We start from the raw sequence: 17394 nt of genomic DNA, 5'->3' as shown, positions 1-17394 counted from the left end.
TGTTCTGTGTGTTTTCATTTGTTCCCATTGATGTGAAATGAAAACACTGTATTCATCAGAAGGAGGTAGACTTTTATTAACAGGGTTAAAATAATTTAAAATAGTTATATCATGGCACTGGCTGTTGAGTGAAGCTGCTGTTTCAGCTGCTGGTTTAAAGCGCGTACCTCCACCAAGGCCCCACAGTCCTTTAAAGATCTACTTTAACATGTACCAGGCTCATCTTCAACCTCAAACCTGCCAACATGTCACAGTCAGTGCAGTGTGGGTTTGTTTTTGTTTGTCCTGCTCAATGTATGAGGTTTGGTTGAATCAACCTGATACAGCTGGAACAAAATAGATTAAATACATATACATAAGGTCAGACTTTTTAAAACATTACCTGTGGCTTAAAATGGTTAAAATGTGGAGTTCTATGATTGCACGCTGAAGTTCATGATATACCGTGAGCTAAAAAAGTTACATCTCTTTAACGTTGTTGGATCATTACAACAGTAATGTCCAGTTAAAACACTGGTCTGTGGTTTTGATGCTTCACAGTCCTGCGGTTCGTGACAGTACGCGATAGGATTTGGTGTGTTCATGATCCTGTAGCACCATCGCTGTCGGTGTGTGTGTGTTCTGAGAGGAGCCGTGGGTTATCTCAGGTACTCGTACATGTCGGCGTCCACAGATATCAAACCCAAATATGAGAACAGACTGAGGAACGAACGCGTCACACTCATCATGGCCATCTCTGACCTGGAGATGAGAGAAGCAGGTTTCAGTCAGAACATCTACACTGGGGTGTCAAACATGCGGCCCATGGGCCAAAACCGGCCTGCCAAAGGGTCCAATCCGGTCCGTATGATCAATTTGCGAAATGCAAATTTACACTGAAAATATTAACAACTAGAAGCACTCGGAGAGTGCAGACCTCCGCCAAGGCTGATCAGCGGCCCCCCCGTGGGCCCCCCCACGCCAAGGAGGTTATGTTTTTGCCAGGGTTTGTTTGTCTGTCTGTTTGTCTGTCCATTAGTGTACAACATAACTCAAAAAGTTATGGACAGATTTTGATGAAATTTTCTGGTCTGCGCCCCCCCCCGTGGGGCCCCCCCCACCCCCGATCACCACCAAAATTTAATAATTTCTTCCTTATCCCATTTCCAACAAACCCTGAAAATTTCATCAAAATCTGTCCATAACTTTTTGAGTTATGTTGCACACTAACGGACAGACAGACAGACAGACAGACAAACAAACCCTGGCAAAAACATAACCTCCTTGGCGGAGGTAAACAAAGACCAATGAGTGGTTCCAGGCACAACAAACCCCGCCCCTTGCACATATTGTATCTTATTATGGCATCGATCCAGCTGATGTCATCATGTCTGTGTGTGCTGATATCAGCAGATCAATGGCCTCTATATATGTGCCAAATTTGAAGAAAATTGAAACAAAACTTATGTTTTTATAGACATTTGAAATTTTGCCCATTATAAGTAAATGGGAGAAGGAAAAAAAAAAAAAAAGAACTTTGACCTACTTTTCCCAAAATGTAACCACATGTATTCTGGGTCACTGGTAATCTATAAACCCAACTTGGTATGAATTCAACCAATAGTTTTGCTTCTAGAGTGTAAACTAACAAACAAACTGAACCAAAAACAATACCCCTTGCCTCTTCTTTGGGGAGTGGGGTAAAAATGAACTTACAAGGTTTCTGCCTGACAGCGACAAAATTATTCTTTCACATAAAATGTGAATAACTGGAACAAATACAAACAACCTGAAATGTATTAAGAGAAGTGGAATTTAACTAATATCCTGCCTGTTATTAAATGTCTTTGTTCTGAAGACCTGTCAGATGTAATGCACATGTCTACATGATAAACTCAGACATAATACTGTTTAAATTCTACTTATTTTACTTAATAAATTTCAGGTTATTCAGGGTTTTTTTAAAAGGATACTTTGTAAACATTTTCATTTAATTTTTTTTGTTCGCTGTTATTATTTTACTGGTCTGTTCCATTCGTGATACTATCAGGCTGTCTGTGGCCCCAGACCTACACTGTAAATACTGATGACACTGAACGCATCCTCACCTCAACGCCAGCTCAAACTTGACGGTTTCCCACATGGTCCGCATCCAGCTGAAGAACCAGAACCTGGGCAGAAGGCCTGGTCTCTCTGCCTGGATCTTCCCCCAGCCTCGCACCGCGCTGCAAACCAAACCACACGTCATTACTCCGAGAAGAGCATGGCTGAAAACCAAAGTGGAATTTCTCAGTTCATGCTGCGTGATTCTGAAAATTGCTCAAAAGTTGGAAACTCAGAGCGTGATCAGAGTCTGGATGTGAGACAGGAGATGATGATTAGATACTGATGCAGAACCAGATGAGGCTCGAAGAGGTTTTGGACTGGTTTCACCACCTGACAAAAGGCCCATAAATCATTATTCATTTAGGTGTTCTATTTATGCGGTACATTTACAGTATTTTCACTGCTTTTTTAATGTGATACTGTCAGACTATAAGGAAGTGAAGCCCTGAAACCAATCAAATCATACCAGAGTTATGGTTTCACTGGTGTTTTAATGTGTTTTCAGATTCCAAACAACAAACTGATCAACTGACCAAAGCAGAGAAATAGTAAATAAAAACAAATCACAGCCTTGTGTGTAGGGGTGTAAGAAAATATCGGTTCTGCAATATATCGCGTCATTTCATTTCACAATACTGTATCGATATCAAGAAGTACTGTATCGATATTTATTCAGATGCAGATTTTGTGTAGGTTCTTTTTTATATTTTATTTACTTCTTATTTAACACTCTTATTAAATAATGTTAGTAGGGATTGCACATAAATAATGTGATGTTAGTTATGAACTAATAGAATATGAACATTTGAACAGGATCTGAAACTGTAATGTCTGTAAAACATAAGTTTTAACACAGGAACATTTTGTGATATAACATTAGATCCTGTTCTGATCAAATAAAAATGTGTTTAGTATTTGTGCATATTTCTGGTGTAATTCAATTTTTCAAGGAAATCATTTTTAAAAAAGAAACAAACCAAAAATTGGCTTTTTAACAGTATATAACAATATATCGTGACATATCGTATCGTGATCTTAGTAGTATTGTGATTTGTATCATATTGCCAGATTCTTGCCAATACACAGCCCTACTTGTGTGAGTCCGGTGTTTTAGAACATGTTAATAAAATGGCTTCAGTTTTGTCTGTTAGAGAATGAATGAGGTTTAACAGAATCAGACCGATCACCTGAGATTCGACATTCCACAGGGTTGAAGAAGCTGAATTTCTGACTTCTTCAGACGTTCCAGGCGTCTGATCAAATTTAAGACGTTACATTCAAGTAAGTAACTATAACAAAGACAAGTTATTGCACTGGAAAGCAGCATTCTGGATTCATTTTAGACTGTTAGACAAAGGTTTTCTGCTATTCTGCACTGGGGCGTTAAATACGGTTGAATGTAAAATTCTATCAAGTCAAAGTTGAAGTTAAATGTAGTGTTTGATTCGTTCAGTTTTACCTGGTGGTGTTTTTCAGAGAGTCGCTGATAGCTCTCAGGCAAGGTGATAATAGTTTTGGATTTTTCATTATAGTTTAGTTTTATTTAGTTTTGACCTTTTTCCTCTAATTCAGTTTTAGTTTTTAGAGCAGGTTTGCTAGTTTTTATTAGTTTTTGCTTTTTTCTAAATGCTTAGTATTAGTTTTTTCATCTTTTATCTTCCTTGCTGTCATATTCACAGAAATCCCAGACAGGACTCTATACTTTCTCCCAACTTTAGTCTCCGTGTTGCCAGGTAAAGTGGGGATGAGAAGCCGACTCTAAACGACAAGTGATGAGAAGTGACGGACCGTGAAGTGCGACATAAATCGATCTCATATCAGTTTGACATCGACAAAGATGAAAACGAAGGGAATTTTATCCAACATTTTTATACGTTTTAGTTTTGCAAGCACACAATACAGTTTCAGTTATTGTTTTTTCTTTTAATTATAGTTTTTATTTATTTCAGTTGAAAATGTATTTTTCAATTCTAAATTCTGTCATTTCATTAGTTTTCGTTAATGATAATAACCTTGCTCTCAGGTCACACATCCTCTATATTTAACCCATATTAGTGTCCAAGCCTATTTTGGCCGTTTTTATTTTTTAGTACTACTGATTTTGCCTTTATGTATGTAATATATATTTGTTTTTTTCAGCACAACTTCACCTGTATGATCTGATAATTATTTTTCACTTTAACCTACTTATGTAGCATACCAGACCCAAAAATATCAAAAATCATCCTAATTAAAAAAAACATATACTACTTATTACTAATAAAAACCACAGACGTACTCAGTGAACTGTTTCAGTAGTTGAAAAGGTAAAACAAGGTGCTTTACCTTTGTCTAATACATATGAAGCTCTAACTGTATCTATGGGAATGGTTGTGGCAAAAAAAATTATTCTGCGTATGTGGACTTCTGACTCTGCACCAACTTCTGAAATGTAGCTGAGGGAAATGGGAAATGTATTACATGTGGAAAAGATTAGATACAATTACAAATTAAGACTCTTCCATAAGATCTGGGACCCTTTATTAGTGTTCATTAATAGTGAAGACTGATTCACCTCTGCTGCTGAGTACACTCATACTATCTCTATTATAAATGTCAATTTCCTTTTTTTTTTCCCCTATTTATTTTCTTTTTTCCCCATTCCTTAATTTTATTGTTTATACATCAAAACCATGATACTGTTTTTTGTCATATGCTCTGTTTTCACTATAGCTGAAATGATTTAAAAAAAAAAAAAAAAGGTAAAACAGGTTGCAAATATGAATATATAAAAATAGAAATAAATATTTTTGTACCATCAAATTAAAACTGTCTCCAGTTTTACATGGTCTATCAACATCAAACAAAAACTGGGAGAATTTCAAATCTACCCTTTGAAGTAAAGTTGACACCAGTGCTCCAGTTTCCAGCTACAGCTAGTTTTGTTGTGGCGGCGCTTTGAAAATGTCATGTGATCTGATGACACCGGCGTGATCGTATACCCTAGAGCAGGGGTGTCAAACTCATTTTAGTTCAGGGGCCACATTCACCCCTATATGATCTGAAGTGGGCCAGACCAGTAAAATGATAACAGTGAAAAAACTAAAATTATATTATGATAATGTTACATCTACAAAATTTCCTTAAAAATCTAAATAACATGAACAACTTGAAATGTCTTTTGAATAACAAGTGCAATCTTAACAATATTCTGCCTCAGTTTAACAGTTTATCATTTACACATGTGAATCACAACTTATATTATAATTAAATACATAAAACATTTAGTAACAGGTATAATATTGGTAAAATTGCACTTCTCAGGACATTTCAAATTGTTCATATTTGTTCAGGTTATTCACGTTTTGTAAAAGGATAGTTTGTTATTGTAAACATTTTCATGTAATTTACCTTTTTACACTCAAACAAAGAAAACATTTGCAGTTGTCATTATTTACAGGTTAATATAATATTTTACTGGTCTGACCCACTTGAAATCTAATTGGTCTGTATGTGAAACCTGAATTAAAAGGATTCTGACATCACTGATTGTTAATATCTTTAGTGTAATTTTTGCATTTCACAAATTCATCCCACGGGCTGAATTGGACCCTTTGTTGGGCCGGATTTGGCCCCCGGGCCGCATGTTTGACACCTGTGCCCTGGAGGGTTAACCTTAGGTCGTGAGTAAATGTGCAAAATGCAAACCTTTAAGCCAAAACAATCCAAATATGCATTAAAACCACTGGTCTGGTGCGTTGGACACTCACCTCTTGGCCATGACAAAGTAGCGGTCAACTGGCGCTCCCAGGGTGATGTTGATGCTCCGGACCGTGTTGATGTTCCTGAAGACCAGCAGCATGGGCCGCGGCATCGACTTCAGCACCTGCATGATGCTCTCGAAGCGGTGGATGGCCATCTCCCGCATGTAGGCGGTCTCCTCTCGACTCAGGATGTTGGACAGGCCCAGCTGCTGCATGTTGATTGGCCGCTGCAGCAGCATCTCACAGAACAGGAAGTACTCTGCAGAACACAGCAGACGAGAAGTGAGCTACAGAAAACCTGGAGACTCTGATACTGCAGAGACATATGAGTGAGTGTAGTATCCTCACGTTTGACCCCGAGGGCGTTGGAGTACTTCTCCATCGCCGCCTCGTCTCGTAGGACTATGGACCGCCACAGTTTACAAAGGGCCACTCTGTCACTGAAGTCAAAGGTCACAGTTAGTGCTGATAGTGACGTGCTTTTACAGGTTTCATTCTTCTGAGTCTTACCCCTGACTGAGGTATTCGTACAAGCCGTGGTCCAACAGCACCAGCTCCGCCTTCTTATCAGGACCTGGTCTCACTAGAACTGAACCAACAGGGATTCATCAGGATTTAACAAGACGATAGCACTGGCAGAATAGAGATTTAGTAAAAAAAAACAAAAAAAAAAAAACCTGTTTAATGATTATATGAATGTACTGGATGGAAGAGAAGCTCATATCAGACTGAAACCTCACCTGTTTTACACATGTCTGCTCTTCTAAACTAAGCTAACAGACTTTTATATTTCTGTTATTAGATTACGTTACTATTATTGTATTTCTGTTTCTATTTCATTGATATTTTTTGGTGAATCCTACTATAATGGACGTTCTGTGTCCGGCGCGACTTTGTGTCTGACGCGTCCTGATGTCCGACGCGTGTTCCAATGTTGCAACACGGGAGGGTGTACAGGTGCAATGCCACTGTTGCACCACGGGAGGGTGCTAGCGTACAATGGCACCACGGGTACAATGCTGCTAGTAATAATAATGCATACATTTATAAAACATATATAAAGCTGTATCAAGTCCAATCCCAGTCCTAATGTCCATTCTCACAGACTCAGAGTATAAAACTGTGATGTGATTAAGAACTGGACAACATATTTTGATCCTTTTACAACCTTTGTCCATAAGGCAGCATCTTCTGCTAACTTCACCTGAAAGAATTACCCATAAGTCATTGTGTTACAGCATTTAACTCATAGTAAATGGTAAAAACCCTGAAGTATTAGCAAAGATAGATGAGAGAGGATGTGCAATTTTGTTGAAATTTACAAAGAAACATTAGATTACCAGGGTTTTAAGATGGTTCTTCAAATCCAGCCATTAATGTTTATTTTTACTTTATGGTGCAAGTTTGCTTTTTGATTAAGAACTCCTAAATCCACAAACATTTACTTGTGGGATAATTTTTTTTATCTGTTTAAATAATGACTTTTTTTTTTTAATTTTACTGTAATTTATTTTGAGCTGTAGACTATTTCAACTGAATTTTCCAAATGGGATTAATACATTTAACCAAGTCTTCATCATCTGTGTGCTTTCATTGTCACAGGGACATCACATGACACGTATAAAATTACTGTTTAATACCTCCTCAAGCCACCACCACAGGCTTTCACACTAAGAGACCGGTTGATCTGGGTTTAGGGTGGAGATTGAAGGATATTTTGGCCCAATCCCAAACACAAAAGTAACATGACTTTTTACATAATGTTTCCAGTGTTTATGCCCATTTTTTATTTACTTATTTTTTTTTACAAATGTCATGTGTAATCCAGCCACCATGACAGCAGAGGGCGCTAAGAGTCAATTTAAAAGCACAAGAGCCAAAAGAAATCCGTCTCTTTAATGTTTATTCCACAGTTTAAGGATTAAATGCTGTTACACATGATGATATTTTGACCTGTGTTACTGTTCTGCTTCATATTTGACTTCTGTAGGTGCACATTATTCAGCACTTCTGATTCAGTAACATTAGATTTGCATTTCCTTCAGGTTTTTTATGCTGAATAAAGAGTTTAGATGAATGTCGCATGTAACAATTTCACCTATTAAGGTAAAACACAAAAGGGGGTGAATCATTTAACAGAGCTGTTTGTCAGACTCTGCAAAATGTCAGTGTTTTTAAATTGACTCATGGTGCCATCTACTGTTGTGGAGGCTGAATTACAACATTTTCAAGACAATTGTCAAACATTGAGCAAATACTGCTCCTAAAGTCTATGTATTATATGTCTTTTTTTAATCCTGGGACATCATTTTGACTTTTCTTACATGTTGTATTTGTATTTGAGGCATAATGTGCATTTGTTTGGTACAGTTCGTATTTGCAGACCTCACTATAATAGTTGCAGGGCATTTGTTTAACATGTTTTGTTTTTTGGTTTTCATACAGAACATACAAATCCACTTGCACCTCATATTCTCTGTCACCCAGTTTGATGTTTTGCACACATGCACACAGATATACTAACCATTTCCAGGGTGAGGGTCGGCGTGGATGAAACCGGTATAGAATATCTGCTCTGCAAATGTTCGGATCAGTTTATCCGCGGTCTGAAAAACAAATATGTGATGTGGACTGTATTTAATCAGACTCTGATTACATTCAATTCCCAGTACTGTTTGTTGAAAAGCATGCATCCACTTACATCTTTTAAACTTAGTCCTTGTTTTTTAATGGCTTCTACATTGTTGACTTTGCATCCGTTGCAGAACTCTGCCGTCAGCACACGCTTTGAAGAGAAGAAAAGAAATAACATTTAGTTTGGAATAAAAGCTGTGAGTTCAGTTATTTTACAGCTTAAAAAAGGTTCCATTTTGCTGTGACAAACTCTTTTATATGTGTATTATCAGGTTTCATGACAATACTATCCTGTATTCAGGCTGTATTTTATATTTTTTGGATTCTGGAAAAGCCATTGTAAGGACAAGTGTTGCAAATAAGCATTTCCTACAAACACTGTAACACATACATGGGTTTACTGTGCTCAGATTATATATATTATATATCTGTTCCATCACATAAACCATAGATATACTGATGCAGATGACAAGGTTTGAAACAATAAGAGCATGCCATCCCATTTGTACCGATTATGGAGCCTTAGTATTATTTTCTGCATTTTATTTCACATTTTATAAACACTATTTAGGTATAGTTCATCATCCTCAGGTAAAATAGCTTTGAAAGGTTTCTAATACTAAAACTAAACTTTAAACAAGGCTTACGCTGTTGGGGGCTGACAGCAAGGGTAAATCCCCAGAATCCCCCAGTCCTCTGCTATATATAAATCTATCCACAATAATTGTTAGACAATCAATATGAACTCAATTTGAGCTACATCGACCTGATAGTGGCAGAATAATGGTGAGAGAACCAATTTTTACCCACAAAACTCCACCTAGTGAATGAAAATGACCCCATATGAACTCTGGATAGTAGACAGAAAATGGACATTTGGAAGATGATCAATATGAACCAAATTTGATCCCAACTGGCCTATTATTGCTTGATTTACGTCCAAAAACCTGATTTTCAACTAAAGCACCCCCATTTAGATGACTTATAATACTCAGAAAGAAGCTGAAATCCATAGGGTTCTTCCACTAGGGGTCCACTATGTTGGTTATCAAGGGAGAAGAAATCTAACCAAATCTGTCCTAGTTATCGTGTTCACACGAATTATATCCGGTGGCTTGTGGCGGCAGTTGGGGTAAAACCATTATATTCCCGAAACTCGATTTCGAGGACATAATAATCACCTCACCTTACTAGTTTGTTCCCAGAAGACTTTGGGTACGACAACAAATTTGAAGTGTTTCAGCTCCTCTGCACACCTCTCGGAATTTCTAGCCTCGTTCTCAAAGTCCAGCTCTTGAGCCAACGTTCCCTTCAAGTCCTAGAAATAATTAATAAAAGACTCAACATGTTTCTTTCAGACACGTGCAGCTGATTGAAGACAAAAGTGGAGCACATTCCTCACCTTAAGAACCCATCGAAATCCAAAAGTCGGGTGCATGAACTTAACAATATCCAGCAGGATCTCTATGGTTCTGATGTCGCCATCGAAGCGATCCCTGAGGTCAATGTACTGAACCTGTGTGGACAGGAGCACAGTGGGTAAAGACGTGGACCTTTTGTCCTGCAGGAGAACAGACAGCACTCACCTTCACAGCGACCTGTGTTCCATCGTACAGTTCTGCTTTATGGACTTGGGCCAGGCTGGCGGCGGCGATGGGCTCGTAGTCGAATGTCTTGAAAAGCTGCTCTGGGCTTTTGTTAAAGTCTTCCAGGAAGAGAGCGTCCACCTGTTCCAGACACAAACACAGTCCTGAGAAGTTTCAAGCTGTCCTCTCTGACTGACACGGCAGGCCTTGTTTACGCCGGCGTCCTCACCTCTCTGTACCTCCTGTTCAAGGCCTTGTCTTCCAGTATTTGCAGCGTGCGGATGTACTCGGGGGGAAGCAGGTGGTTGAAGGAACACAGACCTTGGCCGAGTTTGATGTATATTCCTCCGTTCCTTATGGCACCATCCACCATGCACTCCGCTGCCCTCTGGTGGCACGCCGACATCTTCGCCAAGTAGGATGGGCTGCTCTAGCAGGTGAGGACAGACATGAGACATGATTGTCCACACAGACGTAGAAAGTCAAAAAGCAAAACCCACATTACAGTTAATGCTTGTTCAGGGTTCCTAAAGGTTTCTACAAGTTAAATTTAAGACTTTTTAAGACTAATTAGGACAGAATTTAATGCCCATTTCACGGCCATACTGGCAAAAACTTGTGATTCCTACAATTTAGGAAAATGTATTTATTTATTCCAACACCTTGATTCCCACTGTTCTGGGTCATTTCTCATCGGGGACTGCAAAGTTAGTGATAATTAGTTCCTAATTTCAGTATAAATTATAAGTTGGAACTGGTGGAACCGAGTAGAATAATTTAAATATCTTTCTAGTTTGAACATTTAACAGACACATTTAAAACACAATATAGTCAACAAGCTTATGGCTACATAACTTAAGAACTACCACATCAAATTTAATACCTGTTAAAGACTTTTTTAAGGTATTAAACACAGATTTGTAAATTCAAGACTTTTTAAAACCCAGCGGGAACCCTGTTGTTATTTATCCCCATAAACTGCAAACAGCTTTTCACCAATAGAACATTTTCACTTTTAATGTTTAAGCTAAGTACACATTTACATGGTTTGTGTAGGCTTTAAAAAGTTAAATATAGGAGTATTTTTTAAAAAGTTCAATAACTAATATTTGATGACATGGATGCCAAAAATTTTTGTAAGCACGTCAAATAAAAATGTGTTTTATCTGAAAAATAGTTTCTCTTTTATCTCAGTAAATATTTATTTTTAAAATAAACCCAGAGTCCTTCCAAACTTGATTCATAACATCAGTCTACATCTGGTTTGAATTTGTAGCCCCTCTGTCCTGCTTTTAGGGACCAGTTTCATAGAAGCACCCATGTAAACTTTAAGGCCCCACAGACAGAATGACTTGAAACCTCAAAAAGTCATCCATCCACATGTATATGCCAAATACATCTCCATTAAAATGTACCATTAAGCTCATTATTAACAGTAACAGAGGTCGATTATCCCTCTACCTTCACATGGCTCAGACCTACCTGGAACCCTTTCAGTACATGGAACTTACCTCATCCAGGCCACGAAGAGTCACATTGGTGGTCCACCAATAATCCACAGAAATTAAGATTCCCACAGAAAGAGATCTGAGGACACACAGACCAGATACTTTGATTCAACTGGAAACAATGTGACATGAATGGGTTAAAGAGAAGTCTGCACTCATGTTCATGAATTTAAAAAAAAAACATCCTGTCACATTCCTTAAAGGAGTGACATTTTTAAAATGGAATTATGCATTTTAAAACATTTCCTTGTGGTCTACATAAACTGTAAATTCTATGCTTGGGTCTGAATTCTTCACTAATTCAATTCCACAGGTCCATCTTCAATCCTATTTCTGAGTAATGACACCAGAAAGGTCGTTTTGAGCTCTGGCCCTTTAAATGCACATGACCCCACCCCCTCCAGGTTATTGGCTGTGCTGCTCTGTCCCGTTCAGCCACTTGTGTTTGTTAATAGAACCAACAACTGAACATTTTAGGAAATCTGCTCAAAGTTCGGACAAATTTTTTCAGTATGGACTACAACCGCTGCTGCTGACAAACAATTATATCGTACTCAGAGAAATGTTCGTCGGAAATCTTGACCTTATATGTGCAAATGTTGTGACATAACTAGTTATAAAACATAACAAATTAAGCAGGAATTAAAACAGGTTCTAGAAATGCACTATTTTTTTCCAAAATGAACATAAAGATAGCTTTGCAGCACCTGAAGGGTTCAAATTCAAACTTTTTGAACTATTAGGGTCCAAATACACAAATAAATGAACCAAAGACTAATAAAAGTGGGTTTAGCAAAATATGACCCCTTTAAAGAAAACCACAGCACTGGTAATTAAATCTGCCTGAATCTTTTATGACTGCATCAAATTAAGCTGGTAAACAGTAAAGAAGGGTCAAAGGAGCACAATGACGTTTGGGGAATAGTTGTGTCATTCTGAGATGATGCATGTTCTTCATATTAAAATTAACTCTAGTATAAAGTTGTCACAGTCATTCCTTCTTCTCATATTCATCTCATGATGGACAACAGTGACAGATGACAAAATAACAAAGGTGCACAAGGAATCACTTCAAAATATGTGACAAATTACAGCCATTGGGCAGAAAATACTGGAAGACTTTCTGCTCAAGAAACAAAAAGATGACAAACAGCTTTATAGCAGGTAATGAAGTAAATGTAATAAAAGCGATAACACAGCCTTTGAGTGTGTTGCAAGTATCAAATTCTAAATTTGTGTCAGGACTTGTTTTATTTTTCTTTCATGTGACTCCTTCATGATCTAAGACATTATCACAAAAAGTCTGATATGGCAAAATAAGACATATATTGAGCCGCTGGATTAAGATCATCAAGATGATGTATCTACAGAAAATATTCAGTCAGAATGTGGGTTTTTAAACTTCAGAAATCAATGTTTGTCATGTTTGGGTATCAAATTATTTTTCTTATTGTATTTTTCATTCTGATGATTCTCCTCAGTAACAGTTTTCTATAGTCTGAAAAACAATACTGCTACCTTAATCTAGTACTTTTTTTTTTAGATAAAATACAACATTTTTTTAATATTAAGTTCTGTCTAAATGAGTATCTATTGTCAAATTATGATTTTTTTTTTCAGTGTGTAGCTGTAAAATAATCAAATAAAACTTTATCTATACAGCACATTTAATCCCAGATGGAAGTACAATGTAAAAAAAAAAGTACAAAATGTTAAAAAAAAATAGATCAGCATCTAGAAGTAGACAGACAGCAACCAAACACAGTAACAAATCTGATTGATTTCTCTAGAGGACAAAGCCAGCAACCGACCATTAGACTGAATCACAAACTAAACATAAAATGAAAAATTATTATTGAAGAAAATGAACAAGAGAAATAAGACCAATGGAATAATTTGCAGACGGGGGGTGCTGAACTCCTCTCCCGGTCTACATTTTGCATTAACTCTACTAGTTTAATCTCAGTATCATTTACTTGAATGAATACATGCTGCAAATGACTCTAAAGGTCTCTGAGATGTTCAGTACAAAGTTCAACACAACCTCGCCAAAAATAAGGTCAGTGTACATACACTACCACCCAAAACTTTGGACACACCTGGATTTTCTTTGTTTTCAAGACTATTTAAACTGTAGATTCTCACTGAAGGCATCAAAACTATGAATGAACACATATGGAATTATGTAGTTTTAAAAAAGTGTGACATAACTCAAAACATGATTTATAAATTCTTCAAAATTGCCACCCTTTGCTTTGATTACTGCTTTGCACATTCTTGGCATTCTCTTGATGAGCTTCATGAGGTAAATGGTCGGTACTTAAATTGCGCTTTTCCACACTTCTATGGTTCCCAGAGTGCTTTACAAAGCATCACATTCACCCATTCAAGCACAATGTAGAGTTCAGTGCCCTGTTCTTGCCCAAGAACACTTCAACATGTGGACACTCGGAGGCAGGACTTGAACTGCAGACCCATTGGACCCGCTCTACCAACTGAGCCACAGCTGCTCAGGTAGTCACCTGAAATGTTTTCCAACAGTCTTGAAGTAGTTCCCAGTGATGCTGAGCACTTGTTTGTCATCTGCAGTCCATCTCATGTCATTTAAATGTGAAGGCATGTCCAAACTTTTGAGTGACAGTGTCCACTAAAGCTCAGAGGGAGCTTAAAATTCATGTCACAAATAAAAAAGGATTCTGGACGTAATAGAAGTTTTTACACCCATTTTCACCAGAAATTTCTTGGCATGTACTTGGAAGAGTGAGGCGAGAAGGGGTGAAATCCAAAACCACAAACCTGCAGAACCGGCCAAGTCCTTCAATCAGGATCCTCATCTTCCTCCTCTCCCTAGGTCCTGAGATGGCATACTGGACGCCCAACGCCACGGGAACACCAACAGAGACACCAACGACTGTCTTCCATAACAGACCTCTGCGTTTTCCTTCTCTGGAAAAAAAAAAACAAAAACCACGTCATCTAAACTGCATAGATATCATAGACGGACTCTACTGTTCTGTTGTTAGTTTAGCCAGTACCGGAGTGAACTGAAGGATCTGGTTGTGTAGGGTGAAGACCCGGCATGGGGACGTTGACGGAGGAGTGAAATGTGACGAAGACAAAGCTTCACCTGAAGACAGAGAAGAGAGCATGAAACTCACTGAGTAGATGTTGTTGAGGGGAAGCTGACTGCAAAACACTAAGCTGGTTTCTGATGCTGATACTGATTTTTACTTACATACAAATTCTTGGAGACTCTTGTTTGAGATTAAAATGATTAATATATGGCAAAAAACAAGTTAACATGAAAACTGAGACTGTAAAGTCACAGGTTTGTTAGAAAAAACAAACTCCAAAACACCATAAGATCACAAAAATTTAACCAAACAATGAAAGACCAAATGAAAACAAAACACAGCAGTGAAATATATTTCATTCCCATGAATTCTGATTGTGAGACCTAGATAAAAACCTATCTTTTTGGGGGAGTTCTGTGCATTCTTCACCTATCTTTTTACTTCCTTGCCTGACTTTTTTTTTTTTTTTGTAACTTTGTTCATTGATTTCTGTAACTTACAACAGTGTTGCGTGATTGTTTTGATGAAAATAAGAAGAAGTAGAGGGAATAGGAGAGGGAGGAGGAGGGGGGGGGGGGTGTTAAGATCAAGGCTGCAGTGATCAGCCAGGGTACTTTGCTCGCTGGTTTTTGTTTGTTTTTGCTGGCTGTTTGCATGTGAGGGACAGCTTGTGTCCGCTTTAACAAATTGATGTGCAGATAACAGTGATGTCAGGGACCTGAGCGAATAAATAGCAGCCGAACACCAACTCTGTGAAAGATCCCGTTGGCACAATGAATGACACAACACAGACCAGAGAAGTCAGCTGTTTAGAATGTGACCCACGTTAGCATGGACGCAAAACACATTAGATATCATTAAATCCCAATTCTAATAATTAGTTATCTCACAAGTACATACATTTGTTAAGCTTCATTTACAAACCATGACGACCCTCGGAGGTATATTCCACAAAAAAGACACACAAGTGTCATCGCATTAATAGAAGTGTTGATCTTTTTTCTCTCTTTTATCAGTTCTGCTGTAAAGGTGACCGGCTACTTACACATAGCCGTAGGACAACTAGCTAACTTTAGCTAACGCACATCAAACAGACCCTCAACTGACCAACAAACATGGTTTGTTTACCACTCTGGTGCTCTCCCCTGTCATGCTTCCCGGGTTAGTAAACAACACGGCTCAATGAGTTGTAAAAGTCCGAGTGTTCTTTCTATGAAACAGTGGAAGCGACCTGAAGTGAATCCACCTCCTTAATTAATGAAGAGCTACTTCCTAGCATGACTACTATTGGTAGAGCCAAAGAGTGAAGTGCGAAGAATGAGAGGGGTAACCCCCAGTACTTCCGGGTTCGTCTAAATGGGCTGTTTACATTATTTATTTGTAACGAACTCCATTTACTTCTTTTGTCTTATATTGTGTTTGCGAAAGATTCTACTTTAAATGTTTCCTTTTTTACATGTGTACATAGATATTTGTATTTTGTTAAGAAATAAATGATACTGCCTTTTAACTAATAGTATGTTATGTATTACAGGTCTCATATGGCACTTATTGTGGACATGCATCTGCTTGCTGGGATGTCAAGAAAAATGCACAAGTTTCTAATCATTTAGAATAGGTCTGTTGCATGTTTAACACAGTACCTTTCTGTTCAGTGTTACTGAAAATGTTTCAGTTCAGGTCTGATTTTATTTATCCTAAATGGGCCATTCATTTGCAGTTTTTTCACATACATAAATGGACAGTATAACAAACATTAAGAGACATAAGGGCCAATAAAAGTAAAAAAAAAAAAAAAAAAAACAAAAAAAAACAAAAAAACAACCTAAATCTAATAAACTAAAATCTAATAAACAAATCCTAAAATTGTCAGTGTCATCTGGGTGGGGTCTGTGTTTAAGAACTTGATAGTACGAAGGAATTAATAGACTTAGCGTAGCCAATTGTTTTGCTTTTGTGCACATTACAGTATCTACCAGAAGGCAGCAGTACAAACTCAACCAACAGAATGTGGTCTAATTGTCTGATAGTTAAGAATATTAATATTATTTTTATGGCATCTAGGAATAAAGAGCTTATTCTAAGGAAAAGTCAAAACTCATATTTCTAAAAAGCCACCTTTCATGAGCCCAGTCATGAGTTTTTCAGCATTTTCCAGTGAATCTTAATCTTCAGTTATGTTTTCATTAGTGTATAATCACCTGAAAATGAAAGTCATGTTTTCACCTTAAAATGAACCATTGTTATCTGCAGAGGGAGCAGTTCACTTCCACCATGCACTGCCATATTTCTACAGCAGCTAAGTCTTAACTGTTCTTTTTAGTTTTGATGTTTCACAGTTGGTTGTATCCAGTGTCATTGAGAATCATGGGCTTATTAAAAGAAGGACCTGGAACTGTCAGAACTTATTGCTTTGTATTTTTTGCAGTTTAATGAGTTTTTTTAGAGAAAAAGGGGAGAAGGCAGAGATGTATCTTGATCATCCACTCTCTGGGAGGCGGTGCTGAAAAGTGCGTCAAAGATCAGAATGAGTGGTTCGACAAAACCTCTTTTTTCCTATTAGTCTGTTCACACATTTCTCCATCTCACTCCTCCCACCGCCATCCTTACATTAACCAGTAGAGTTAATTATTGACTGCCTTGATGACAGCCTTAATGATAAAATCAGCACATCTGCATGTCCCTGACAAATCATGAATCTACTCCAACGATCACAGGTTTCAAAGGGCCAAGGATCTAATCCAACCTGTAGGATGAATTTACA

General features: G+C 37.7%; 1 protein-coding gene across 2 annotated transcripts; it reads right to left on the bottom strand.

Annotated features, from left to right (window-relative positions):
* Window positions 1–60: 60 nt before the first annotated feature.
* Window positions 61–15928, bottom strand: adck5 (aarF domain containing kinase 5). 2 transcript variants are annotated; one of them, XM_030146796.1, is made up of 15 exons: window positions 15759–15928; window positions 14592–14683; window positions 14353–14502; window positions 11560–11635; window positions 10278–10478; window positions 10049–10189; window positions 9865–9978; window positions 9649–9780; window positions 8530–8613; window positions 8353–8434; window positions 6339–6417; window positions 6177–6268; window positions 5835–6087; window positions 2088–2204; window positions 61–741 (listed from the first exon to the last, which is right to left on the bottom strand). In XM_030146796.1, exons 1-15 carry the CDS (start codon window positions 15780–15782, stop codon window positions 639–641), a joined length of 1740 nt encoding a protein of 579 aa, XP_030002656.1. In that variant the 5' UTR covers window positions 15783–15928; the 3' UTR covers window positions 61–638. The 2 variants fall into 2 exon arrangements, with proteins under 2 accessions (XP_030002656.1, XP_030002657.1); XM_030146797.1 differs by lacking the exons at window positions 14592–14683; window positions 15759–15928 and having other exon boundaries at window positions 10278–10473; window positions 14353–14395.
* Between the last annotated feature and the right edge of the window lie 1466 nt (window positions 15929–17394).

The sequence above is a fragment of the Sphaeramia orbicularis genome, chromosome 11 (assembly GCF_902148855.1).
Source record: "Sphaeramia orbicularis chromosome 11, fSphaOr1.1, whole genome shotgun sequence".
Classification (NCBI taxonomy): Eukaryota; Metazoa; Chordata; class Actinopteri; order Kurtiformes; family Apogonidae; genus Sphaeramia; species Sphaeramia orbicularis.
The sequence above is the reverse complement of the archived record's forward strand: the minus strand, read 5'-3'. Positions and strand labels throughout refer to the sequence as shown.

Bases quoted from the DNA above. Each gene is read 5' to 3' on its own strand.
- adck5 (XM_030146796.1), bottom strand. From the start codon at position 15,782: ATGACAGGGGAGAGCACCAGAGTG. The intron at 8,435-8,529 runs GTAAGTGGATGC...TTTGTTTTTCAG, and splicing joins AAGGACTAAGTTTAAAAGAT to ACCGCGGATAAACTGATCCG. The intron at 6,418-8,352 runs GTTAGTATATCT...CTGTTGGTTCAG, and splicing joins CGACCCTCACCCTGGAAATG to TTCTAGTGAGACCAGGTCCT.